Genomic DNA, 26,042 nt, shown 5'->3' with positions numbered 1-26,042 from the left:
AGTACCTCCTTAGTTCCAGGACTAGTGCTATGTGAGCTCAGGAGCCAGGCCCAGAGAGCTGCATCGAGGAGTGCGGGCACGTTTGGCCTCTAGAAGAGATGGCTTGTGAGGACCCCACTCTCTGCACCCTCTATGGCCTGGATGATCCAATGACTTATGGTCCAGTCTGGGACACTTTGGGAAAAGGGAGCTTTAATTATGCCAGGATAATAGCTGTAAACTAGGACTTGGGAAAAGGGAGCTTTAATTATGCCAGGATAATAGCTGTAAACTAGGACTCTCCATGGACCCTGTCCAGGGCTATTTACGAGATTTGTCTTTAACCTGACCACTAAACAACGAAAATCTCTTCCCTTTTTAGTAGTGCCCTGCAAAAATGTTATTTCCCAGAGGCAGAGCCAAGGAGAGAGGCCACAGTTCAGGTAGGAAATGCTGTTGACCACACTAAAAACTCCAAATCTGGGGTAATAAATAAACCAACCCTACTTATTACCACACTCTTAAGATTCCCTCAACCCAGACTATTTATGTACCAAAGGAAAATCTAATACTTCAGCTACCCAGCAATGAGAAAAACGTGAAGTATCACAGACTTTGCCTTGACCATTTTCACACAAGTGTTTCTAAAATGTACCTAACCTTGTTTTTCCTTTCCCATTTTCTTATACAAAGTAAATAGGCCAAATTTCTCCTTTTTCTTGATTACTCCTTAACTTCTCTAAGCACCAGTTTCCTCACTTATGCGTTGGGAATAATACCCCCCTCGCAATGCTGTGTGTAGTGTCTGTCCAGGGTGTAGCCTGTGCTAGGTGCTCACGCCAGTGCCATCAACAGCATCACACTCTGTCATGAAGTCCTGTGCTGCTGGGCTGTCGCCCTTGACACCCTCCAAGGCTCCCCTGACTGCTGGGAATGGCCCAGAGCACAGGTCCTGCAATCTCTGGGTGACTTCAGTTTTGACCTCCTCCCTCAGGATCAGACCCATAGCCTTCGTGTCTGCTTCCAGCCACAACTGCAGCCTCCCTTGCTGTTGGCTTCAGATCTGCCACAGGCCGAAAAGAAAATTCCCAAGTGTGTAGTGTGTCCAAGTCCTGTTTAAACAGGTTAGGCTGCTCTGCATAGGGCTAGAGGAACCCAGTGGCTGGGTCTTCATGTTATTTCTACCACTTGGGCCTTTCTCACCTTTTTTCAGCTCTATGGCCCTGTTTTTGTTCGTACGGGGCAGGCCCACAGGGGTTTACTTAGGAAGCAGCAGCCCATTCTTCCAGCTGGCACAGCGGACCCTGCAGAGGATGCTCTAACTTAAGTACCTTCTGTCCTTACCCTTCTTCTAGCCCATCCAGCCTCTGCGTGTGTGGTTCTGACCATCCTTAAACTTGACGAGCACGGCCAGAGGGAAGACAGTTTCCACCCATATGTGATGGTTTCTATACAAGCTATGATCCCTTGTTACCACCACCTCCTGCCCACCCCTGAGGCTCTTAGGACAGAAGGAATGAGTGATGTAGGAAAAAACTTTTAGGTAAGAAACATGTCTTTTTCTTTTATAGGGGGAAAAAAGTGCACAGCAGTGTTGAAACAGGTCAAGTTTAATTTGTTGATACATGGTTTGTGGTCTGTACTTAGACAAACACTAAGTTCTACAACATACATAATGTCAACATGGGAAAATACCAACTTTGTCATTGCACATACCAATAAATAAATACATTTGCTCCAGAATACCAAAGAGTTTATTCAAAAAGTCACTTAATAAAAGCACAGTTTTGCAAGTTTGTCTAAAACTTGATGATTTTGAACAAAAATAAAATGTCTGACCACTCCAAATAGGAAAAGACAATCTTGTGCAAATAGACATACACATTCTAGGCATTATGAAAACTGGCTAAATGTATGCGCCCAGCAAGAGACGTGTCACCATCCTAAGTCCCCTTAGTCACCAAATGCAGGATTAAAGAGGCCAGAGTCGGGCTTCCCTTTCTAAGCCACTCTGTTACTCTCTAGGAAATTCTGGATCTTGGCCTCATCTCCAGCTCTGCCTGGACCTTGATAGGGAAGGAGAGAGGGACAACAGAAGAGAAAAGGGGTGCGACATCTTTCTTAGGAAAGAAAAAAAGGCACGGTGATGAGCTAGAAAGTGATGAGAGCAAGGATCAACTTTCATTCACCCTGAATCCTACTGCAAGCTGTTGACAGTCCAACCTCCTTATTTCGTAGGTGAGAAAAGAGACCTAGAGAAATCACGTGGTTTGCTCAAAACCACATGGTTACTAAGTGCAGTAGTGCTTTCTGTAAGACCAACTTGCCTCTCAACTTGGTTGCAAAATTCAAAAACCAAACCCGTCCCAAATACTTCTGCTGTACCTTTCCCCCCATATCCTGAGATGACAGAAAATTACAAACAGGAGGTATGGAAGGACAGGTGACCACTAAACTCAAATGAGCCCATCCTTTGGCCTGTTCCTGGGGCTGCTAAAGTTCTACAAGCCAGGGCCCAGGGCCAGTGTAGGGTCCCAACGCTGGGCCCTGAGTGCAGGGGAGTCAGGCCCCACTCAGTGCTGGGCACCAGAAGAAAGCAAACTCATTCAGCTATCTGGAAAAATGTGCCCTGAGGGCCACCTGGCAGCCTGAGGTCACAGGGGAATCTCAGCTGGGGCGAAGAATTGTAGAGAGGGGCAGGCTGGTGTTCCCGCAGGAAGGGAAAGCCAGGGACTCCATCTAGGAGATGGAATTGGAATTTGTGCTTGCATAGCAAAGCCGTGGACAGAGCCAGCCCAGCCTCTCCCCTCACTGTAAGGAAAGCACAAGCATCTTAGTTTGAAGTCATCACTGTGGCTTGCTAAATTCAGAACTGCCTCTGAATATATGGTAAATTCATTTAGAAGTAAATGCCCCACCATTTCCAGAGCAAAAGACGATGTCTGCATCTACAATTTTGTTGCCCTTGTCAGTGAAGAAGGTGGGCCCCAAATGTTGTCTTCTAGCCTGTGATTATCACACTCCCTGGCTTTTAACACCTGTCCTCAGCATGGGTCTGGACCTTACATGCTCGTTCTGAATTAGTGTCATGATTTTTAAGGCACATTCAACTAGAATAAGTTCAAATTCATCCAAAAGCACACATGCAACACACCAATTTCTTCAGGTAATGCAAAGTGGGAACTGAAGAACTAAACTTTTGGGATGGTGTCTTCCCAATCAGAACCTTGGGAGAAAGAGTTGGTACTTTCCCAAGTATACTTTCCGATCAAAGAGCACGAAATGAACAAAATCCACTGGTGATCATAACTACATCCTTATTCCTTTCCTATTCATCTGTAGAAATATGATTGTAATAGGAAACCTCAATTGATTGTTCACAGATTGCCCTTTGCCCCAAATACACACAGAGACACACAGACACACAGACAGACACAGAGCACCTTGGAGCCAGAAGGAAAGAAAAGCCAGAATTGGGGAAGAGTTAAGGAAGTGAACTTCACTGCTCTGTAGAACTGTTTGGGGGCAGAGGGCATAGAGTTTGGGGGTGTGGCCCCAGGAGGAGGGATTTAGAGCTAGGAGCAGTTACAGAGGAGCTGCCTAAGGTCCCAGCTACCCAACACCCTTAGGGACGGCTCATTCCATCACCAAGTTCCCTGCCCAACCAAGGACCATCTGGTTAGAGGGTATGAAGGGCAAGAACTCTTCCTGTGGGAGAGGCTGAGCCCAGGTGGCCTCCAGGGGCCCCGGCAGCTTTATGAGTCTTTGGGCCCGTGGCTATGAGGCCAGTGGTCAAGGAAAACCAGCATCACCAGGAATGGGGTCTTCAGAACAGACCTCCTTGCGAGGCTGGGGTCTTAAGCAGGTGACTCGAGTGCTCTTGCTGGTCGCTCAATGCCCAACAGAGGGTTTTGTTGCTGAGCTACCCTTGTCCATGCCCAGGCTGGGACTCTCAGGCCACATTCCTGACCCTACGGAAAAAAACACCTTTCAACCCCCTCCCCTGTGTACTAGAGGAAAAAGCAGGGGACTAGTTTTCCATTGTGCTTCTGATGTATTTTCCACTCTGCCCCAGGATCCCCTCGCTCATGAGGATCCAGAACCAACCTGTTCTACCTTAAAATCACCCACCCAGAGAAACAGCTTGACTCGACTTTAGAGATCATCTACTTTCCATCATTCTAAATGTCAGCAGGTCTCTCTTTTCAAAGTCAAGAAAGGAAGAGCCAAACTGGGACTATGGACAGGAGGACGGCGCGACAGTATTTCATTGGCAAGTGGACCAGCTCCGGTACAGAAGGTTCTAGTGCCCTAAAGATGGCCCCAAGTCAAGAGCTGTCCAGAAACTAGACCATGTTAACAAAACCTGGATCATTGGAGGGGCCTCTCACAGAGACATATGGCCCAGGTGTGGGCAGATCCCTGCTAGAACAAGAATGCCTTGCTTTAAGCACTCAACGTAGGAAAACCCAGATTACCAGGAAATGAGAGCATACCACTCCCACTGAAGTCAGAACAACTTCACCTCAGAGCCTTGCTAACATGTTTACTTTTTAAAAAACCAACTTCTATGTAGTCTTTCCAAGCACATCTATTCTGAAGTGGGGAACAACTCTTGCTTGCTTCCCACTGATTTCCGATCTCCATCTGGGCGAGTAGCCTCTGTCAGGGTAAATGACAAATATGCAGGACTTCCCAAGTCTTCAGAGTAGATGGTGCCATCCAAGGAGGAGGGCGGCAGAGGGAGAGATCAGGCGCAGCCCTGAACACTCACAACCCACCTGTCACACCTAGATAGCAAAATAGGCAGCAGCCTTGCTAAGGCCTGCCCTCGGGGAGGAGCCGGGCCCAGGCCAGTCACTATCAGACGGACATGCAAAAATCCAGACAGCTTTCGGCAGGGAACTGCCCAGTTTCCCACTGAACATCTCTAAGTCTCTGGAATCAGGTGCACGGGCATGCGGACTGTGCCCTAGGAAGGTCAGAGAGAGCAGTTTCTTCGGGGATGGTGGAAACAAGGAAATCAAGGGAGCTGAAGCTCCGAACTCTGCCCCTAACCAGCCAGGTGACCCAGGGCAAGTCCTACTTTCTAGATGATCTCTCAGGGTCCTGCCACCTCTGATCTTTTGTGGTTCTGAAACATTTCCTGCTCTCCTTACCGTGTCCCATTCCCAGCTAAGAAGAACCACATACAATCCCTCAGCAACCACAGCCCAGGCTGACTGCAGTGGGAGCTGAAGCACAGGCAGGAGCTCCAGGCACGCCTACCTGTGTGCAGTCTGGGGCTGGGGTTCGTGGGGTTTGTGCAGGGACTGCTCAGCAGGGAGCTCCTGGGGAACAGCCCTGTCCCACGCGCCGCCTGTATGCTGAGCCTGCGTCCTGCAGGCCCCATCCTCTATAAGAGATCTGACCTTGGGGGCTGGCCGCCTGCTGCCTCTGTGCACACAGAGAAATCAAATGAGCTCAAACCCTAGGCCACCAGCCAATTCCCACAGCCACAGCCAGGCCCCTGCAACCCTGGCAAGGTCCCACCACTCACCTTTCCCCATGCCCGTAACTCTTCCCAGGCCCAGCTGAGGCCTTCTGAAGCTGGAGGACTTTGTGTAGTTGTAAGGGCCAGGCTCGGCTCCCCAGCCCTCTGCTCTGTAAAGTAGGTGTGCCCTAACACTTACACTACCACACACACACTCACTGTGCCCCTCACAGTTGGGCTGAGTGCGTGGCCGGGCCCCAGCAGCCCTGCACTGTGCTTCCTCTCCCTCTACACCTCTTCCTGCCCCCCCGGCTGAAGAGGCTGCTCAGCTTGGCAAACGTAACTGCAGCAGAATACTAACCCAAGGGGGGGGGGGGGCATTGATCTTGGGGCACAGGAAGAATTCACGCTGGTCCCTTCAGATTCCCCCACCCCTCTGCCTCAGCAGTGGAGGCGCAGGAGCCAGTTCCTGGATGGCTGGGCCCCGGAGCCCACTGAGAGCCAAAGGGTCACCTGGCACGAGGCCTATGTACAGGGGGTCGGCAGGGCTGTCTCCGCAGGCAGGCAGCTCCACTCCAGGCTGGGCAACCCCAGAGGGCTCGAGGTGGCCTCTACTCGCAGGCCAGCTTGCTGTCGAAGCTGGACAGGGCAATGGCGAAGGCCTGCAGCGCACACAGTGGGTAGTTGTAATCCATGGTGAACACGTCCTCCGCTACACGGCCAAACTGCATTACGATGTAGTCCGCTGGAGCCAGGCACGAGTGTGGGCAGAGCAGGGATGGCGGAGATGGGGAAGCACAGACACCCAGATCACAAGAGGGAAGAGAGAGCGAGAAGCAGAGAAGCCAAGAGAATCCCAAAGGAGGTAAAACACAGACCAATTGGGAGAAGTGGCAGGAGAGAGGGAACAGGTGGCAGAGGAGAAAGATGCATACAAACACCAGGAGACAGGGAAGAAGAGAGGAAGTCCATTCACAGGGTGTTCCCACGCCTGAGACTCTGCTGAGTGCACAGAATCTAGGGTCAGGGCTCCAGAGAAGGTTCCTCCAGGGCCTCCCAGTCATTATGGTTAGAAAGTTCTTTACATCTAATCTAAGCCGTATAATCCATGTCCTTAAACTCTGACCTCTACAGGCAGGGCTAGGTGAGCTGAACCCTGAGCTAAGGGCCCCGGGTATCATGTGGACAGTAATAAGTCAGGGCAGAAACACTCACGGTCATTGCCGTGGATGATCTGGAAGTTCTTCACGGAGGCCTGAGTGACGCGCCCGTGGAAGTTGAGTACGTAGGACTGCGTGTCGTCATTCCAGACAGGCGTCTTGTTCTGCAGCTCGATGATACTCTCCGTGTTCTTATTTTGCCAGCGTGATAGCAGCGTCTCATGCTCCTGGGAGGGCAGCCTCAGCTGAGCCAGGCCCAGGCCTTGGCACCATGACCACCCCAAAGAGGGATCTGCCCCAGGGGTGGGAGTCCTTAGATTTCCCTAGACCTCCAGGGCTTCTCACACTGTGTCTCCTCCACACATACACACCAGCTGGAGTTCTGCCCTTAGACGCTCATGCAGACGCTGGGATAATGGGGAAGGCAGGTGGGATGGGGTAGAGACTCACGTTGCGGGGCCGGATACAGACTCTCTCGTGAACCATGGTCATGCCTGGGACAACCACACTCATCTTCCGTGGCCCCTTGAAACCCAAAACATTTGTTTCCTAGGAAATAGCGACAGAGAACTCAACACTGGCCCCGTGAGGACTCAACTTACCTACTGGAGAGACTGGGGGGAGGGAATAAAGTTGAGCTGAGCTCGCTTCCACCACTCACATGTCTAATAGGCATCTCTAAACTTACCATGTCCGGAAGTGCGCTCCTGAATCTCCACTCTGCCCAAATGAGCTGCTCTTACAGTCCTCCTCGCTCCACTTAAGAGCATCTCAGTTCTTCCATCTGCTCAAACTGCTTGGAGTCATACTTGACTCCCCCCCTCTCCCTCACACCCCACTTCTAATCCATCAGCAAACGCTGTCGGCTCTTCCTTCAAATTATATTCAGAATTCAACCACTTTTCCCCACCACCATCCCTCACCAAGATCGCAGTACTGGCCTTTAGCTGGAATCCTTGTTTCCTCACCGCCCCGCCCTCCTCCCCGTCATCTGTTCTCCGCACAGCGGTGAGTGGTCCTGGTCAGTCAGATCATTTTCCTCTTCAGAGTAAAAGCTGACAGTCTTCCCTCGACCTGCAAGGCCTCACGTCATACGGCCCCATTACCCCCTCTCTCCACCACTCCCCTGCGTTCTCTGACCTCCTTGCTGTTCCCCCTGCATGCCAGGCATCCAGGATTCTGGCACTCGCTGTGTTCTCCCCGACACCTGCACAGCTGGCTCTCACTTCCTTCTGGCCTTTACCTAAGCACTACCTTGGTGGGGCCCTCCCTGCCATCCTTCCTAAAAGGACATTCATAGGCCTCTTCCCTGCTTTATTTTTTCCTTCTTACCACTTATCAGAACATATTTATTTTGCTTATATGACTGTCTTATAGCTTATCTTCCCACTAAGGGTTCACATCCCATAAGGGTCTATATTTGTCTCTCTGTTCACTACTATCTCTTCAGGGCCTCCAATAGCACCTGGGGCTCAGTATCTGGAGAGTCAGACTGCCTCCCCAAAGCCGACCAGCAGGTGGCACCACTGGATCATACAAAACAGCTATGCATTCCCAGGCTGATGGTACCAGTCCCTCATTCTGAAATGAGATGGAGAAACCCTTTGTGTTTATATTCATTCCAGTTTGGTCATCTGTGAGCTGTGTGACATTGGCAAGTGACTCAACCTCTGATCTTAGGTTTCCTTATCTATACAATCAAGAAGATAGGATGGAGCTCTTAGGTTGAATATTCAATGAGATGATAATGCAAAGGGCCTTACAGTCCATTCAGGACCTGAACACCGGAGGGAGAACTGGAAGGTTGCACCAGCAGGAACCCAGGCCTTCTGCCTCCTCCTTTCCAGGAGGCATCCAGGCTGGGCTTCAGAGAGCCAGGCCTAGTCCCCAGAACTCGCCAAGCAGATGGCCAGCTGTGTCCTGTCCCAGGCAGGGGCCACTCCACTGCGCCTCCGTGTCTGCCCGTAAAGGTAGATGGGATAGGCCACAGATAGGTGCAAGTCCTGAGTGTCACGTCTAACTTGGAGACCAGAGACCCGGGAGCCCATGACTCACGTAGCATACAGCAGCCAGCTCCTGACGTAAGGTTCCACTTTCCAAAGTAGATGATGCCTTCTGAGGGTTGACTCCATTGTCATAAACGGTGAACTTTGTGCCCATGAGGTTGGACCTGAAGGACAGGCACGATCAGTATAGGGTCATGCACCCTGTGCCCCAAGGCATGGAGCAGTTCAGAGGCTGTCCTGTGGCGAGCCTGCAAAGTATTCTGGGCTGGGCCAGAAGCGGACCTGGGGGCACAGGCACACTGCTCACGGAATCCCCATCTCTGGAGGCGCTTCTTGGACAGAAGGCCTCAACTTGCTCTGAGTTTAATCAAAGAGCATCTCGGTTCAGTTCAGGGAAATCTGAGTTCCACATAACGTCCCTGGAGGAACAGGAGCGGCTCCCTACACGGGAGGTGAGCCACCAGAGTGGCATCTGACAAGACTGCAGAGGGGACTCAGCACCCCATGGAGGGTGGAGATGTTCTACTACTCTGTCCCATTCAGCCTGTGAGCTTTGATCCAGCCCCATCTCCAGCTTTAGCTCCTGACTGCTAAGCTTGATTTATGCTCCCAAACCGGGCACTCTTCCTCAGCACACCTTCCCCCACCCTCAGGTTGCTTTCTCTTCCCTCCAGGGCTCACTCTGAGCCATGCCCCTTGGCACTGACCATGGGGCTAAGGCGGCTCTTCCACGGTGGCCTACATCATCACTGACACCCTAGGGCTTGATCCAACCCTCTTTGCGGGCCTGCATCCCCTCTGCCTAGGAGCAGCTTAGGGTAGGGCATGTGAGGCCCATCTTCACATCGGCTCTAGGCTGGCACAGACCTGGGCCTATGGTTGATCTGATAGAAACGACTTTGGGAGAGGATCGACCCCTGGCCTGGATCTCCCTCGGGGACAGGAGATGCCCTCTACAGAGCCTGCCCCTGCCTGCCCCACCCCTGCCGGCCTCCTGGGGGAGTGCTCGTACCGCAGCTTCCCGATGTAGCTGTCCCCTCCTCGAGACAAGTCTGTTGGGTCCACAGAGATGAGGTAATTGGAAGTTTTACTCTTCTTTCTCTTCCTTCCCGCCAGGAGGAACACCTTGGGAGTGGAGCAGGGTCATGTTCCAGGCCCGGCCTCCAGTCCACACACAATCACGGGTGCCACTCACACACCTGCACTCACGAGTGACTCCCTTGCTTCAGCTCTTGAACATATGGGTGTGCACACACATATACACTGACCAGGCATAGAGGCTTCTGTCTCTTTGGGGGAACTGGCAGGTCAGTGCTGGAGCTGAGGCTTCCAGTCCCATTCCAGCCCCCAGGACTTCAAGCCCACAGGGTGAAAACTGTGTGTCCAAGCCAACCTCACCTTCTTCCCATCCTCACGGTCCAGGTGCAGAAAGTAGGTGGGGTACATGCCCCGGTCCATGCCCTTCTTGTCCCGTGTGATGCGGCACTTGATGGTGATCCCCTGTGGGGCCGGCCTCAGGACGAACTCCTCAAGATCCTGGACCTCAACATCCACCGACGGCTCTGGGGCTGGGGGGCTGGGGGCTGAGGCTGCCTCCTACGGAGGAGAAGGAGAAGCCTGAGCCCCAGGGACCCTGAACAGCTGAAACTGGTGGTCTGGTATCCAAAGCTGCCCCCAACGTGGTAGTGGTGGGAGACAGGGCAGGCCCCCTGGGATGTGGACCCAGCTATCCTGGCCCTGGGACCAGCAGCTAGCTTCCTAGCCCTTCCCTCACCTCAGCAGCCCTGGGGGTGGGGAAGGAGGAAATGGGCAGGTTCTCAGGGGCCATCCTGTCCAACTCCAGCTCCCCCCAGCCCCCAGCCTGGCTGAAGAGGACAGAAGAGCCCAGGCCGGAGAAGCTCCTGATAGGCACCTGGGCCCAGCCCCTGGCCCAGAAAAGCCAGCTCCCCGTCACTTCACACTCATTCCCCTCCCAGCTGGGTGACACTGCTGTCTGCCCCTCTGCTGAGCAGGAAGCTCCGTACTCACCCTGACGGACTTCCTGCTTGTCGCAGAGCTGGGGCGGGTGTTGCTGTTCAGCTGGGAGGAGCTGGAGCTGTTCTCGTCCTCATCCTCCTCCTCCTCGTCGAAGCTCATGCTGCTGGAGACGCCTGGGCCACAGAGGAGCAGGAAGGGACGAGCGGTCACACAGGCACGCCCGGTCACCGGTTCCCAGGCTCTGAGTCACCCACACGTGCAGAACTGTATGTACACACGTGCATCCACACACTCCCACACATACAACCAGATGCACACAAGGACACCTTCTCTCTGGTGCGTACGAGAGCTGGGGCTGGTCACTATCCCAGGTGCAGGCCCCCTCCCAGCTTCGGCCGTCAGACCCTCCCTCTCGAGCGGTCAGGGTGCCCTGTCTCCGTGTAGCAAGTCCTGAGTTGAGCTGACCCCGCACTGGGAGCCTCCACTTCTGGCCTCAGGCCTACTAGAGGCCTTGGCTAGCACAGGCCGTGAAATCTCGGGAAAGGCCCGGCCCGACTCCTTACTCAGCCTGATGCGTGGGGCCCACCAACTCCTCTCCAAAGCCTGCCTGGGCCCCCGGCTACGTTTTTCTCCACACCTGGGTTGCCATCTCCAGCCTCAAGGTGCCTCGACAGCCCTCTCTCCAGGAAGCTATCCCATGGTCAGGAAACGATGTGGGCAGCAGGTTTCCTGGGAGGATCTGCCTTGCCTCTCAACCCCCTAGCTCAGCAGACAGAGGGGGCACATTTCGCAAGCAGGAGCTTTTTCAAAGGAACCAAAGGGAAAGGAAACCTGTCCCCAAACCTGGGCCTCCCTGGGGGCAGATGGGGATGGGGAGAGACAGGGCTGGGCTGCGAGCCGGTTGGTTATCTTAGTTCACACTTCCCTTAACTCAGCCTTATCAGGGGCCCCTCCCTGCCCAAGTTTCTCATTGCTCTCCAAGTGTGCCCCACACCAGGGCCTGGGAGGGGCTGGAACAGACATAGGAGAGTCATGCTCCCCAAGAAGGGTGCATCTGAGAACCTGGGGCTGGGCTTGGGGGGCATCACTGGACCCCCACGGGGCTCACCCTTCCTCTGCATCGTGGCACGGATGTCCTGCCCACTGGGCCGTGTGCCCCCACCAGCGGCTGTCTCCCCCTCGTCCCGGGCGTGGTCTGACCGGCCCACAGTCAGGATCCGCATGGGGCCTCGGGCCTCGGACCTGTCTTCTGCCAGTGCTGCTGGCCCGCTGGTGCCTGCAGGCCACGGACACTCCTGAGTCCCATCCAGGGGTGGGGAGGGCGAGGGAGGAGCCTGGATTCTCAGATGTCCAGGAAGAGGGTGAGGGAAGAATGGGGGGACCCTCTGAAAACTTCATTGGCAAAACCGATTTTTTTAAAATGAATGACAGCTGTCTGTCAGCCTCTTAATGATCAGTGAGCTAGGAAGGGGCATGGGCTCCGTTTCTTCTGCCGTTCCCCCACATCTGTGGCCGAGGGTAGGACTGAAATGCCTCACATCCCAGGCAGACAGCAGACAGCTCCAAAACCAACTGCACGGTGAAAAGGACAAGAGGGAGAACAAGGCTGGATCCGACACAGCAAGGCCACCACTCGGCACAGACGCGGCCAGCTCCGTGTCGTCAATGCTGATCTCTCTCCCTCACACACGCAGACTCACACACGTTGTAAAAACACACAGGGCCCCTCAAAAAAGACAGGTCGGCATATACTTGCTTTCCCGAATGGAGGGGCTCCCATCCCCCGTCAACCTTCCTGCCCAAGCTGCCACAGCTTCAGGACCAGAAGCAAGGCTCTACCCAGAATGCTGCGGTCAGCTCCACAAGCCCACGGACCCCAACACACCACTGTCCAACCACGACCCAGAGGCCCCGAAGCCACTCCGTGTACAAGGCTTGAGGAGACAGGGTGTCTAGTCAGCAGAGACAGGACTCGGGGCAGGGGCCCCTGTAACTGTCCTTGATCTCCAGGGATCTTCTCTGGAGGGGCAGGAGCAGAGGGAACAGACTGGTCTGGGCCCAGAGGGTGGAACTGGGAGTAGGGAAGAGTCGAGGAAGCCCGTGAGATGCCTGAGCACTGCCCAAGGTGGGGACGGGCTGCCGGGAGACAGTGAGCCCCCCGGAGGGAGTGTCCCGGTCAGGGCGGAGGTAGAGGCACTCAGGCCCCCCTGGTGGGGAGCTGGACTTCACATCCTGGCAGCCCGCGAGGCCTGCCCACACCCACAGGCCAGCCCGGTGCCGCAGGAGCGAGAGGCGGCCTGTGAGCCAGCTGGGAAGCGGGGCCCGGAGTGCCACGTAGGGCCCTCGCCAAGGCCTCCCACCGGGTCCCGCACCCCGAAGTCTGGAGGATAAGCCTCCCGCCAACCCCACAGAGGGGGCTGGGCTTCCTGAGGACGCCGGCAGTGAGGGCAAGCCAACCTTTGTGCCTCCCCTTCTTCTCCTTCCCAGAGGCCGCGCCCTGGCCCCCCGCCGCGGCGGCTGCCTTGGTTCTCTTGGCTGAGGCTGGCGCTGTGGGGCGGGCAGCTCCCAGTGGCACACTGGCAAGCGAGTCGGCCTCCTGAACTGCTCAGGAGAGAGCGAGAGACAGAGCGAGAGAGAGCGAGAGAGAGCGAGAGAGAGCGAGAGAGAGCGAGAGAGCGAGAGAGAGCGAGAGAGACGGGCGCAAGGTGAGGCCAGAGCTCCAGCACAACACTTCCCAGTTCCCCCACCACTGGCCAAGCCCCGCCAGGGCCTCCACACGCCGTCTCTGCCAGGCAGGCCAAGCGGGAAGGAGGCGGCACCACCCCAGCCCCTGCGGGGTGCTAAGTCAACAGCCTGGCCCGCACCACGGCCAACCCAGAAGCAGAGCAGTCTGGGAGGGGGTGGGAGAGCGTCTGGGAGAATGTGGGCCATCGAAATGGTGGGTGAAAGACAGAAAAGCTGCAGCCCCTGGGAGAGGGTGGGAGAGCGTCTGGGAGAATGTGGGCCATCGAAATGGTGGGTGAAAGACAGAAAAGCTGCAGCCCCTGGGAGAGACCACAGCGAGGGCCAGCACCCCAGGGAGCTGCACTGGCCTCATGGGATGAGCCCCTGAGGCAGGACAATAAGGGACAGGAGCCGCACGCCAACAGAGAGGTCTCGGAAGGGCCACTGCTGGGTGTCTCCACGCTCTCCACACTTCAGAACCCCAATCTGCTCAGGGTCCTTGGGTGGTTTCCTAGTGCTCATAAGATGACCACCGACATCCTTCTGCAAGTCTGGCCTTCCCCTTGGTCTAACTGCACACTCCTCAGCTCCCGGGCACCCCAAGTCCCAGGCACACCAGGCTCTTCCAGTGCCTTGTACGTCCTGGACTCCCTCCTGCCACGGGGCCTTGCTCTTGCGGTCTCACCGCCTGAACCGCCCTCATTGCTCCCGCCCACCCTCCCACCAACTCCCATTCATCCCGCAGATTCCAGCTCAGACATCATCTCCTCGGGGAAGCCCTTCTCTGGCCGCTAGCCTGGGAGCAGGCTCTCTGCCATTCACTCACTGGGCCCGGCTTCTTTCTGCAAAGCACACCTATAACAATCTACTTCATTCTCTCTCTCCTCCTAGACCTTAGGGTCCATAAGAGAACAGAGACCACATCCGTTTGTGCTCACCCTGGACCCCCAGCCTCTAATCCAGAGCCTGACACGAATAGACCCTCAATAAACATTTAAGCAATGGGTAAATATACAACATGAATGAGCATGGCCAGTAGGTCAGAAACTCATTACTGGGATAAACTGTCCGTTCTGATTTATGTCAAACTCCCTCATCTTCCTCTGAGAATGATCCCCTTGTATATAACACCAAGAGCCAGCAGAGGGCAGAGCAGGAGGCAGCGGAGGCTACAGGGGGCAGGGCGGGCGGGGCTCCTGGAAACCGGAATCCCAGGTCAGCCAGCTGGGTGAGGGGCCTCCTCAGAGCTGGGGAAGCCGGGGCCGTGGAGAAGACCCAGCCCGGTCTGGAGTGGCAGCGGGGGACAGCATTCAGATGAGTGGCTCTTGGAACACACCATGGCTGCTTCAACTTTCAAAGCCCTGAGACACAATTTTCCTCACTTTACAGGGCAGGAAACAGACCCAGAGAAGGTAAGTGACTCGCTTATGGGGACCAGCGAGCAGATGACAAGTGAGCAAGCTGTCTTCTGACTTGGGCCGTTCGCTCTGTCTCAGAGGGGCTGCAGTCTTTCTGCGGGGCTGGCCCTACCCGGCACACAGTCAGTGCTCAAGAAACACCTGCCAAAGTGACCGCACAGCTGTGACCTGCCAGACTCTCTCAAAGCCTCTAGACGTTGGCCCTGGCGCCAACTGGCAGGGCCCGAGGTCCCAGGAGCAGGCTCCCCTCCCACGGGCAGCCTCGGATGGCCAGGTGCCAGGCTCCACTGGATGCAGAATGGCCGGGGCCTTCTCTGCAAGGCACTTCCGCCACCCTTGTGGCGGCACCCACAGACGAAGCACGCGGAGAAGCCTGCCAGGTTAGGGTGGGGCCGGAGGCCAGTTCCATGTGGAGCAGAGCTGGGACTGCCTCCCAGAGACTGACCCTCCCCTGAAGGGCCTCTCAGGTGGAGCATAGACATGCCAGCTGTGGCCCGAGCTGCTGAACTGAAGCACACAGGGGCGTTGCTGTGAAGGGGCCCCGAGGCGAGGCAACGACCAGTAGACTGAAGGGGCTGGAGGCAGCACGCCCTGAGGAAGCCGCAGAAGGAGGGGAACACCGTGGCTCCCTCCAGCTGCAAAAGCCACATGCCTACAACCTTCTTAGAGTCACTGGCTAATGGAGAAGCCCCCGTGGTTGCCGGCACCAGCAGGGGGGAGCGGGGACTGAGTCTGAGCCCTCCTTTCAGGCTCAGAGAGACCAACCCTCCACTCAGCCCAGGGTCCTGAGCAGGAAGGAGGGTGCCGAGCACTGGGATGCAATGGAGCCACCCGGTTCCCGGGCCCAGGATGAGCTGCCGAGAGTCCCCTGCCGAGAACCAGAGTGTACACAGATGGGAGCTGCAGGCTGCTGGCTAGCACGGCTCCGTGCCGGCACCGGCAGGCCAGAAGCCAGGACACTGAGGGTGTGGGGAGGCCAGGGCGGGGAGGCAACAGGTGTCTGTCATAAGAGGCACGGGGCAGGCAGGAAGTTGAGATGGATTCCTCTCAGGAGGCAGCATGCTGGCGGGGAGCAGACTGTTCTGCTCCTGGGAGCTGCCTCCTGCTCTCAGGGAAATGTTTCAGATCAGAAACCTGGACTTTTGAACTCCAGGGTCCATAAAGCTGTACCTTCTGGCCCAGGCACCGGACTCAGGAGCCCAAGGCTCCAGGTCCCAGCCTCCCTCCGCCTGCCCCACTCAGCTGCCCACCTGGGCCGGGAGCCATACTCGGCCTGGGCACCCCTGACAGGATGAGCCCCCCGCCTACTCAGGGCAGCAGGAAGTCCCGGACGGGCTCCCCAAAGCAGTGCTGGGGTCTAACGCTGCAGCGCAGGGGCCTCCCCAGGCTGTCCCAAGGGTGGGGTTTACCTTGGTAGCTGGCACTGCCACTGCTGCTGAGGTAGGACTCCACCAGGGGGGCCTGCTCCTCCGACTGCCGGGCCCGCCGGCTCCGGGGCCGCCCGTCGGCATTGGCCTGCACCATCAGGGGCTCCTGGCGCTTCTTCTTCTGCTTCTGCTCCAGCAGGGCCCGCTACAGAGGCAGCGGACAAGCACAGGGGTTGGCGGGCCCTGAGAGGGCCGACCGCCTCGCCCAAGGGAAGGTGGCCCAGACTGGGACCGGAGAGGACCTGCTCGCTCAGCTCGGTTCCAGAGGTCACAGTGCGGTCCACAGCCCACCCTGGCCTCATGTCCTTGGTGCCCCAAGACGTGGGGTCCAGCGGAAGCTGGCAAGTGTCAGCCCAGGCAGCTGCCCTGGCAGGATCACAGCACAGACGTCCAACTGCGGTCACCCAAGCTGCCCACCGGCAGAAGCCCCAGATGCCGGGGCAGTGCTAATGCCAAGCTGGTAAAGGAGAGAGCTCGCCTCTCTTCTCCTGGGAGGGGCCCCTCTCCCCACCAGGCAGGATCACCCCAGGAAGGAGGACAGCCCTGCCCCCGGCCCAGACTCTGGCTGGGATAGCCAGCGCTGACCACCCTTCCGCCCGGCTCCAGCCTCACTCACCTGCCGATCGAGCTTCTGCTGCCGCAGGTTGCTGCCCTCATCATCTAAGACACTGCGGACGGAGAGACGAGTATTCAGGGCCTGCCCACAAGGAGCCAGGACAGCCCAGAGGCCACCCCCAGCCACGTCTGGTCTCTTTAAACCCCTCCCGTCATGGCTGCTGGGCATGGGAGGGGGAGGAAGGGTGAAGCTACTATCTGGGAACCAGCTTGAGACATGAAGCCATGAGCCATCTTTCTGCCACTTTGGGGACTTATCTCCTGCTGGGATGCCTGCTTCCCAAGGACTTCCCAGTCCGCCCTGCCCCAGTGAATATAGAGGAGACATTCCCCTTGGGTCCATGAGAAGGGCCAGGCCTGACTGAGATCCAGAGGCATCAGGCACAAGCCAGGCCCGAGGCTGGGCTTCAGACCCAAGGGCCTGTCCCTCCAGCTCCATCTTTCCGTCCTTTCTGGTGGAGGTTGGGTCTTCTGAAGCAGACTCTCTCCCCACCCGTTTAAGGCAAACTCCTGGCTCTCCAGGTGGTAAAGTGGAAATGCTGACACTGCCCCCCCCCCGCACCACCCCACTTAAAGAGGACTGAAGGTCCCTTCATTTGGGAGAGTGAAACTATGACACCAACCAGTCCCTCGGGAAATGGCTAGGGCTGGGTGCAGATGTGCGCAGGGCAGACACAGCCCATCAACCGGCCACCAGGCCCTTTGCCTGGCCACAGACACAGCGTGGGCGGCTGCAGGGCATCAAATCCTTGAGTCCCTACCTACGGTGTTGGGACGGGCAGCAGCATCTCGCACAGACCAGCTCTGCTGCCAAGTGAGGCAGAGCACAAGTAGGGATCCCCAACCACTTAACTTTGTTTCTAGTCTAAGACACATGCATGAGACCTAGGCCCAAACCTATAAAGCCAAGGTCAGGACAGCTGCATGGGGTGGGGTTGGAGCCTGAGGATCTGAGCTCTGGGAACTCCAGGCTGCCCTGGCCCAGTTATTCCAGAGCCTGCCCCTGAATCAGACCTTGTGTGGATGCCTGCACAGGTATGTCCAAGTGTGTTGGGTTTGTGTGTGAGGCTGCAGGAATATCTCATGCGTGTGCACTGGGAGATGTCCAAATGTGTGAGGGCATCTACATGTGTAAGCACACACCTGAACATAAATGCATGCAGACACCCGTTTAAGAGGCGGGTGTGCTTGTGTGTAGCTAAGTACAGTACACACGTAAGGGGGAAAGATGAGGTCACATCACCCTGAAGACAAGGTGAAGCATTTCCACCTACTTCTGACAGCAGTAGCCCCTTCCACCTGGAACAATCGACCTGAAACGTCGTCTCAGCTCAGGCAAACTACCTGTGCTGCGGAAGCCAGCCAAAGGGTGGCAGCAAGTCCATGGATTGCAGACAGCCCACCACCCACCTCTGGCTTCACCTCCCTGGCCACAACCTGTGAAGACTGCATATTTTGAACTAGCAGCTGTCCTACCTACTTGCCAGCGGGGAAGGACTTTCCTGATGCCCATGGGCTGCTCTACACGCAAGAGGAGCCCCAGCTGTGATCTGGGGCCCTGCACAGAACAGCCTCATTCACCAAACCCTCGGCTGCCAGAGCACAGGAGAATACACGACTCAACAGACACGCTTCTGGTCAAGGCCTCGGTCTACCTAAAGGAGCCCACCTGCCTAAGAGCGCACAGCCGCACGTGGCCTCCCTGAGGGCAATGCCAGGCCCAGAGGACAGGAATAGCTCTGAAAAATCCCAGCTGGCTGGGGTGGTGAGTATTCCATCACAGAAGACCACACCACAGGCTGGAGGGGGAGCACCAGGGTGAGCAGGATGTGCCTGGGAGCCCTGTCAGGTCCGAGAGGCTACAACTCCTCCTCCTGTCTCTCCACCTCCAGTCCACGGCCTGACTGGAGAACGCAAGGGCGAAACGTCTTCAAAGGGTGAGTGTGCAACACCACTGTCCACTGTGGTCTGTGGCTTCCAGGATATGGGTGACAACTACAGTCTGGCTCTGTGTGCCACGTGGCCGAGAGGAGCAAAACTGCGCCCTGCTTGCCAAGCTCTGTGCCTGGCCCACACAGGGCAGCCTGCCATCTCAGGCATGTCCTGGTGGTTGGGCCACAGGAGCCCATGTCACCTCCACAAGGCCGTGCTGGCTCCTCCCCTTCCTGCCAGCAGGAGAGACCATTCCCTGGCTCACCGGGATGACGCGAGCCACTGCACTCTCACAGGACAGGCCCGGGGGCAGTCACCTGGGTCGTCCCTAGCCCTGGGCTTGGCTGAGCAAGACACAGACGATTATTTCCATGGTGCTGACACCATGAAAGGCGCTGACCCCTAATATGAAGGGGCGACATCCCGCTGAGAGGTAAGCTCGCGTTAGCAATGCCACCTCCAAACTGCTGGTCACAGTGGCTGCTCGACTCATCCATGAGGGGAGGACGTCTTCCTGCCACAGGCCACTGTCCCACTTCCATGGAGTTTCCACGCAGTTCCACGAAAGCATCACTTCCTCTTCCTCTGTCCCCACCCCTTTCCCTGATGGCGGAGAATGACAAAGAGCCTTAGGCTTTAGTAACACTGGTCAGCAGGTACGATTATAGGTAGAATGGACTTAGTCACTGGCCTTCAAAGAAAGATGGATGAACACAAGGGTGAGGCTTCTGAAGAGATTCCAAAAACTCAAGACACCCCAGAAGTGCCTGGAGAGCCGCCCACCTCTTCCCTCACCACCAGGCACGCTGCAGGAGTGGACGATGCAAGGCTGGGAGAAGCAACACGTGCTCGGTGAATAAGGACACGCCTGGCTGAGCAAGACCCATCCAGGAGGGCTGACAATCCAACCGAATGAGGAGGCTCCGAGAGTGGGCAGCGCCACGTGCAGGACAGCAGGCTCCTGGTACAGCACGGCGTTTCCAGGAGAGCCGCAAAGGCACCAGGTGGACCACATCACCCAGCATAGGCAAGCCTGTACCGGGTGGTGTTTCTGCCTGACAACAATGTATCCGGAGCACACAACATCTGTCCCTGGTGAATGACAAAGACTCCCCTGCACACAGCTGAACAATGACAATAATGACGGCGTCTCCAGGGACAGCAGAACAGAAGCTCCTCTCTCCTCCGCAGCAGGCCCAGGCCCCCTCCCCTCCCCGTCCACCAGATGTCCCTGCCTTCCCATCTCCTGTGACGGAATCTCTCCTAGGCATCTTCCTTCCTCAGGACACACCCAGGCCTGCCTCTTTCTGACGGCACTGTTCTAGACAGCACTAAACGATAACCCTGAGAGCAGACAGTAATGGCTTCTTAATGACTCGGGCTCCTATAATGGAACCACTGCCAAGCCCAGGCTGCCAGCTGCAGCCCCGCCAGGAGACTCAGACAGGAGACAGGGCACTGATGGATGGGTCTTCCAGCTGACCCTGGCGGCTCCTTCACGACGGTCGCCTCTTGCTGAGGGGAGGACCAGGGAGGCCCAGGGAAACACCGGTCACTGGCTCATGAAGGCCAGAGAAACCTGGTCTGCTGTGCCCACCAGTCCATTTGCTCTGCCCAAGGCCAACCAAGTGGCCCCCTCCCCTCCCAGGAGACAGCCCCTCCACATCCCCTTGCTTCTTCTGAGGCGCCAGACAGGTATCTGAAGAGTGAACCGTGTGTGACAACAAAAGAGTCAGGGACATTTCCCCCACGGCTGGAACAGCCAGACTCGGCCAACACAGTTAGGAAGTGGGTGCCCCCTCTCTTAGACCCCACCTCCATGCTGCAGCTCATCCACCAGAGCTGACCAGAGGCCTGGCGGCCAGGCCAACCTCAGGGCAGACCCACTCTCCGTGCCCACTCCCCGCCCTCTGCCCTCCTTCCTTCCCCTCAGTCACAGTGGAACCTGCCCCTGCTGGATTCAGGCAATCAGGGAAGTGGGCTGTCAGGGGAGGAAAGACCACCCAATGTGCCTGGCTGCAAACTCTGTGGCGCATGCCAGACCCCACCCGCCCACCCAGCATGTCTAGATCTATGGCTTCTGCTGCCAAGTGGCTAACTGGAACATCGCAGGAAAGACACACGGTGGGGCAGCTCCAGAAGGGAGAGGACCACGCTGCTCGCAAGAGTTCCAGCCTCACAAGATGAGGCGTCTCCATTCCAGCCACTGGTTCCCAAACTTACCAGGTGAATCCAAACTGCTGGGGGCACTCAGCCTCACCTGATAATTCAGACCTGCTGGGGAAGATGCCCCACAATGAATCCTCCACCTTACACTTCCTTTTTTAAAGCAAGTGATTCTAATGCTCAGCCATGCAAACAGAGACCAGGAGCCAGAGCTGGGGATCTCTAAAGAACAAAAAAGAAACTGAGGAGCTGCCCTAAGGCTGGAAGCATGCAAGCACAGCCTTCTGTTCAGATGGGGGAAGAAATTATAGTGTGCAGATCCGTGTGGCCCCAGGTAAGACCGTGTGGAAGGGGTCGACTGAACAGCTAGAAGGGACGTGACCGTTAGGGTCAGGCCAAGTGTGCAAGTCAGGGCACACGTCCACGGACCTATCAGAAAAGACAGGAGGACAGTACAGCCAGGCTTCCGCGTGGAGCTGCAGGGACCGGCAGCGATACCATGCGGGGGAGACAAAGCCACATAAGCGGTGTGCCAGGCCAGTCAGACGGACAAAGGTTCTGGCAACAGTGCGTCATGCCATCATCAAAGGAGGTTTCTAGCATCATGCTTCTCTTGGTTAGCGAGTTTATCGATGACCTGACACAAGGCAGCCCTCTCAGCAGACTTACAGGTGACACAAAGTAGAAGACATACTAACTGTTCACTAAGAGAGTATGAATTCAGAAGACCCTGGAAACCTAACAGGAAGTGGTCAAGTCTTACAGGTGGGCCCCCAAACCCAGGTCTTCCCACGCAGGCAGAATGGAGGAGACAGGGCTTGACAAGCAGCCTGATGAAAGACTCTGCGGTTTTGTTTAGAGGCCTTGAGGTGACTGATCCGTATCAAAGCCATCCCACGGGGGTGCCGAGGCCTGGAGGACAGCGACAGGAGCAGGGGTCCAGAGAGACGGAGGAAAAGCCTCACTCTGCTCGGTGCTGGACAGCTGGACAGGCCACACCCAGGCCCCCGCCTGCGGCTCCAGGATCCGCGCTGGAGGAGGGCAGAGACCAATCTGAGGGCATCACAGCATCCCTGCTCCCTGAATCATCTGTCAACCTTGTGCGTCCTCCTTCCACCCCAGGCAGCAGCAAGACGACTTCCCAAAGACGCTCACGGTGGGAAAGGAGACAGACTCCCTGCGGAACTGGGAGCGGAGATTCTGCTCTTCCTTCCCGTTGCCGTAAGTGAAGCGGTGGGCCAGAGTCTGGGCACCTCTGAGGCTCCACCCAGAGGGAGAACTGAGAGTCAGAGTCTTGTTTAATAAGTAGTCATTCCATTCCCCGGTAAGCTGAGTGAGAGGAGGGGGATCCAGGAGGATCTTAACGAGGACCAAGAGGAGGGGAAACCCAGAGACAGGCTTAGGCTCACCACCGCAAGGGAGGATTTTCTAACGTTCTCGTCCACCTGAATGGAGGCTGTTCGCAGGGATGCTACACAGGGAGCATTCACACAGAGGACCGGACAGCCTGTGAGGGCCACTCCTGCCTGAGGTTCTCATTCTCTGACCTAGAGCTGTGCTTTTCCAGCAGCACTCAGAAAGCCCCACTGTGAGGGGAGAGGACTGCAGCCCTTAGGTGTGCTGAGAACACAGGTGTGGCACCAGGAAAGCCAGGAAGTCCTAAAATCCACCTGGGGATGCCACTTTGTTTCAAAGTAGTGGGCATCACATCCATGCTGGGTCATGCCAGGCAAACAGGCTGCTCTCCAGATGCAGTTCCTGGTCTCCAGGAGTTCACGGCCCAGTGAGGGAGACAGCGGGCAACGGCCGCAGGACCGTGCAGACAGAGCACTGAGGACGGGGCTGGCCATCACTCCCACGCTCCAATACACCTGTGGGCAGCAGGCTTTCCTGACTCTCAGCCCTCCACCTACAACCCATAAAAAGTTGTAAAATCATGAACCAGGGACAGTTAATGCTCAAGAACACAGGTGAAGACAGAATGGCAGAAATAGAAATCAGTAGTAGTAATAATAGAAAAAAAGGCAAAAAGCTATTCCAACTGCTACACTTTATCAACTAAATGGCTCGCTTCTAAGTCAGAATGTGAGATTAATCTGTGATCATTATAAACTGAGTCACAATTACCCTTAAGATGATCATCACCAGCTGTCACTGCTTCAAAGAAAAGGAGCCGGGCCCAGGGGACGCAGGTGCAACCACCACAGAGAGAGCAGAGCCCTCACCAGGAGAGCTAACGAGATATCGACCGACCTCTGGTCCCCAAGCCAAATGACACATTCCGGTCTGACATGAGGGAAACCCCACACGAAAACACGTGCACACGTACCCATCCCCTCATCTGCAAGTGCACTGCCTTGCCGCCTTCCTTCCCACTTTTCTCTGTAATCAGGCAGGCATGTGGCTTTGACTGCAGTCAGCAGCCCTGCTAGTGCAAAAGGCCACTTGCATCTCCTCTCAGCCAGATCTCCCCATTCTGGAAGTCTACACCCAAGTCCAGTGCTTTCCCAGGCACAGTACAGGCTCAGAAAGACCCCAGCAAGGCAGGAGAGAGTCTGGCAACTTCTGACTACAGCCCGCCCCCAGCTAGACACCTACCCTCCCTGCCACAGAGCAAGAAGGCAGGGTGGCAGAGCACTGGGACAGTGCCCAGGGCAGGGCCACAAGGGTGCCAAGCTGCTCCCTGGGGCTGGGCTTCGGGGCGGCAGGATTCTGCGCTCCAGCTGGAGTGTGTGGGCTCAAGAAAGGAATGAGGGGATGGCATTGCTGGGCCTAGGCTGGGGCAAGTGCCAATTCACTCTCTGCAGGATGCCAGTGCCTGGGCACTCGCCGCCGGAGGACAGAGCCCTTTTCCAGAGACGACCCGACCTCCCTAGGGCCCTCTTTCCCAGAGGCAGGCTTAAGCCTCCCCAGTTTGAGGCAGACTTTCTCTAAGACCTGTGTACTCATTCTACAAGTTGCTTTGGTCCTTGGCTCCTGGGAGAGGCTTCCTTGAACCACGATCTGGCCTGGCCCCCAGCTTGCCATAATCTAAACACGCCGTCATATCCCAGCCCCATGTGCTGCCCCTGTCCTCCCTGCCTCCTGAGTTAGTCTGTGGCCACCACCCTGCCATCAGCACCCCCGTTCAAGTACTTCCCCAGCACTAGAGGCCTCTGAGCCCACAGGCACTGTCCAGGCACCTCTGCTGGGTGATTAGAAAAGGTTAATGATACTCTTTGTGGCGGCACTGTCTTCTAGAAGGTCCTTAGCCCACATGTTGTCAAGAAGGCCAGGATGCTCCGGAAACGACTTGTGCCCCCAGCCGGGATGCCCTGTGCAGGGTGACAGCCCTCCTAAGTCAGCACAGCCCCGGTCCCCTGATGGGAGAATCTCCTGGTCTATGCGAGGCTCTGAGGTGTGACTGTATACGTCTACCAGAAACCCTGGGTTGACCCGTGTGTGTGCACACATGTGTGTGTGTTGGTGGGAGGGGCACCCACAAATTCTAACTTGGGAAGCCCTGAAGCCCCCAAAGCTGCTGAGATTAGAGACAACAACAGTTCTCAAGACAAACTCTGAATCCCCAGGCCAGTGACAGGTGCTTCTTTGTAGAAGGATCTGCTCTTAACAAGCCTCAGGCAGTTTCAGCTGGTTTCCATTTTGGATGCTGTCTGGACAGACTCATAGAAGAACTCTGTCAGAATTACTTTCTATCAGTGACTGGAATCAGTTCCCTTTGAGGGTAGGCTGTGATACAAGGCAGGTCTGGCGAGGCTGTGCCTACCAGCCACAAGCATGTGCACCTGGGCCAGCAAGAACATAGTGGACCCTAGCAGTGGGCACCCCTTTTACACACATGCCTCTCAGGGGAGGCCTGGAGATAGCCCCGTAGCCCATGGCAACCAAGGAGCCAATGGGTGGCCAAGGATCTGGTGCTGCCATGGCAATGAGCTCTTTTCCAGTGGTAATGAAGAGAATGGAGTAGAGTGGATGTAGAAAGGCCTGCACCTGTGCAAGCCCCAGGGACCCCTCCCCCACCCCGACCTCCACACAGGCAGGAAAGCCCAGCTGTCCTTGGGGCAGACCACAGCATCAGGGAACACAGGGTGGCCATGCTTCCCTGAGTGTGCCTGGGTTCCTAGGTGCTCTTGTGCACGTGAACGCAGTTCTCATATATTGTGAGTTGGTGTGTGTCCAGGTGTAAACCAGTTAGCAAGTGGATTTCTGACTCTCTGAAAGATATGAGTAGTCTTGTGTGTGGGTAGTGGGAGGCAGGTATTCCCCAAATATAGGATGTGTATGTGCACGGATAGGCAGGAGTACACCTGTGTGAGCCCGAGAATCTGTATCTCTGTGTGTGTGTGTGTGTGTGTGTTTGTGTAGCAATACATGGTGCTTGTGTATAAAAGCAGTCTGTGCTTTAGGTTCAGAATGACTGTCTCCAGGAATTCATGCCCTGAGTGTGTGAACCGACCAGCAGGAGAGTCTTTGGTCCTGTGGATGCATGCCTGCATATGTATGGGTGTGTGTACGCCGCTATACTGGCCTAAGACCGGTGTGCTAGGCCTAGGAGGGGGCTCAGCACCGTTCACTCCCTCCCCAGGCGGCCACATGGCACTGACTGCCCCAAGGCCCACACAGGCCCAGAGCACTGGCCTCTTCCAGCAACCCCGGCGGATAAGTGGGGGAGCGGAGCACGCTAGTTCAGTCCACTGGGGCCCCCAAAGTTGGGGCAGGAAGGCCCAGAGCCTCCAACCCGCGCCCCCGGGGCTGGGCCAGATGAAGAGGGTACAGCTGCCCTGCGCCCCAGTCCAGTGTCCCCAGCCAGCCCTGCGCTCCGAGTTCGGGGTGGTGGGCACCTTGGCCCGGCACCCTTGACCCTGCCCCAAGCCCTCAGCGTTGGAGGGTGGTGGGCCAGGCCCGAGCCCCCGAGTCGAAGAGAAGGTGGGGGCCGGCGCCCGCGTACCTGTAGGGAATCCAGTCGGAATGCGGCTTGGAAGTCATGTCTCTCGGGGGCGGGGCGGCAGCTGCGGCTCCGGAGGCCGGGGCCCGCGGGGGCCGGCGCGGGGGCCCTGCTCAGCTCCCGGGCCGCCCAGGGCCGCATCCTCCCGGGCCGGAGCGCTGGGCCCCGCCGAGGCCCGCGCTGCACGCCAGGGCCCCGGCCGCGGGCTCGGCGAGCGACT

General features: G+C 56.6%; 1 protein-coding gene and 1 long non-coding RNA gene across 2 annotated transcripts in view; one reads left to right on the top strand and one right to left on the bottom strand.

Annotated features, from left to right (window-relative positions):
• The first annotated feature begins 608 nt into the window (after window positions 1-608).
• On the top strand, window positions 609-4,544 carry LOC114887226. Its single transcript, XR_003791513.1, has 2 exons — window positions 609-1,522; window positions 4,055-4,544. It is a non-coding gene; the product is annotated as an uncharacterized LOC114887226 (long non-coding RNA).
• An 84-nt stretch (window positions 4,545-4,628) lies between these two features.
• The window catches only part of TUB (TUB bipartite transcription factor), a 62,211-nt gene continuing 40,797 nt past the window's right edge, over window positions 4,629-26,042 (bottom strand). Inside the window, 11 exon segments of the mRNA XM_029208725.1 lie at window positions 4,629-6,197; window positions 6,668-6,839; window positions 7,063-7,161; window positions 8,668-8,782; window positions 9,631-9,743; window positions 10,017-10,214; window positions 10,647-10,768; window positions 11,704-11,871; window positions 13,053-13,196; window positions 16,147-16,309; window positions 16,781-16,832. Of these exon segments, the coding sequence (XP_029064558.1) occupies window positions 6,064-6,197; window positions 6,668-6,839; window positions 7,063-7,161; window positions 8,668-8,782; window positions 9,631-9,743; window positions 10,017-10,214; window positions 10,647-10,768; window positions 11,704-11,871; window positions 13,053-13,196; window positions 16,147-16,309; window positions 16,781-16,832 (1,480 nt within the window). The 3' untranslated portion in view covers window positions 4,629-6,063.

This window comes from Monodon monoceros, unplaced genomic scaffold, assembly GCF_005190385.1.
Source record: "Monodon monoceros isolate NGI ecotype Baffin Bay Population unplaced genomic scaffold, NGI_Narwhal_1 Super_Scaffold_7, whole genome shotgun sequence".
Taxonomy (NCBI): domain Eukaryota; kingdom Metazoa; phylum Chordata; class Mammalia; order Artiodactyla; family Monodontidae; genus Monodon; species Monodon monoceros.
Note: the sequence above shows the minus strand (reverse complement) of the source record. Positions and strands in the feature narration are given on the sequence as shown.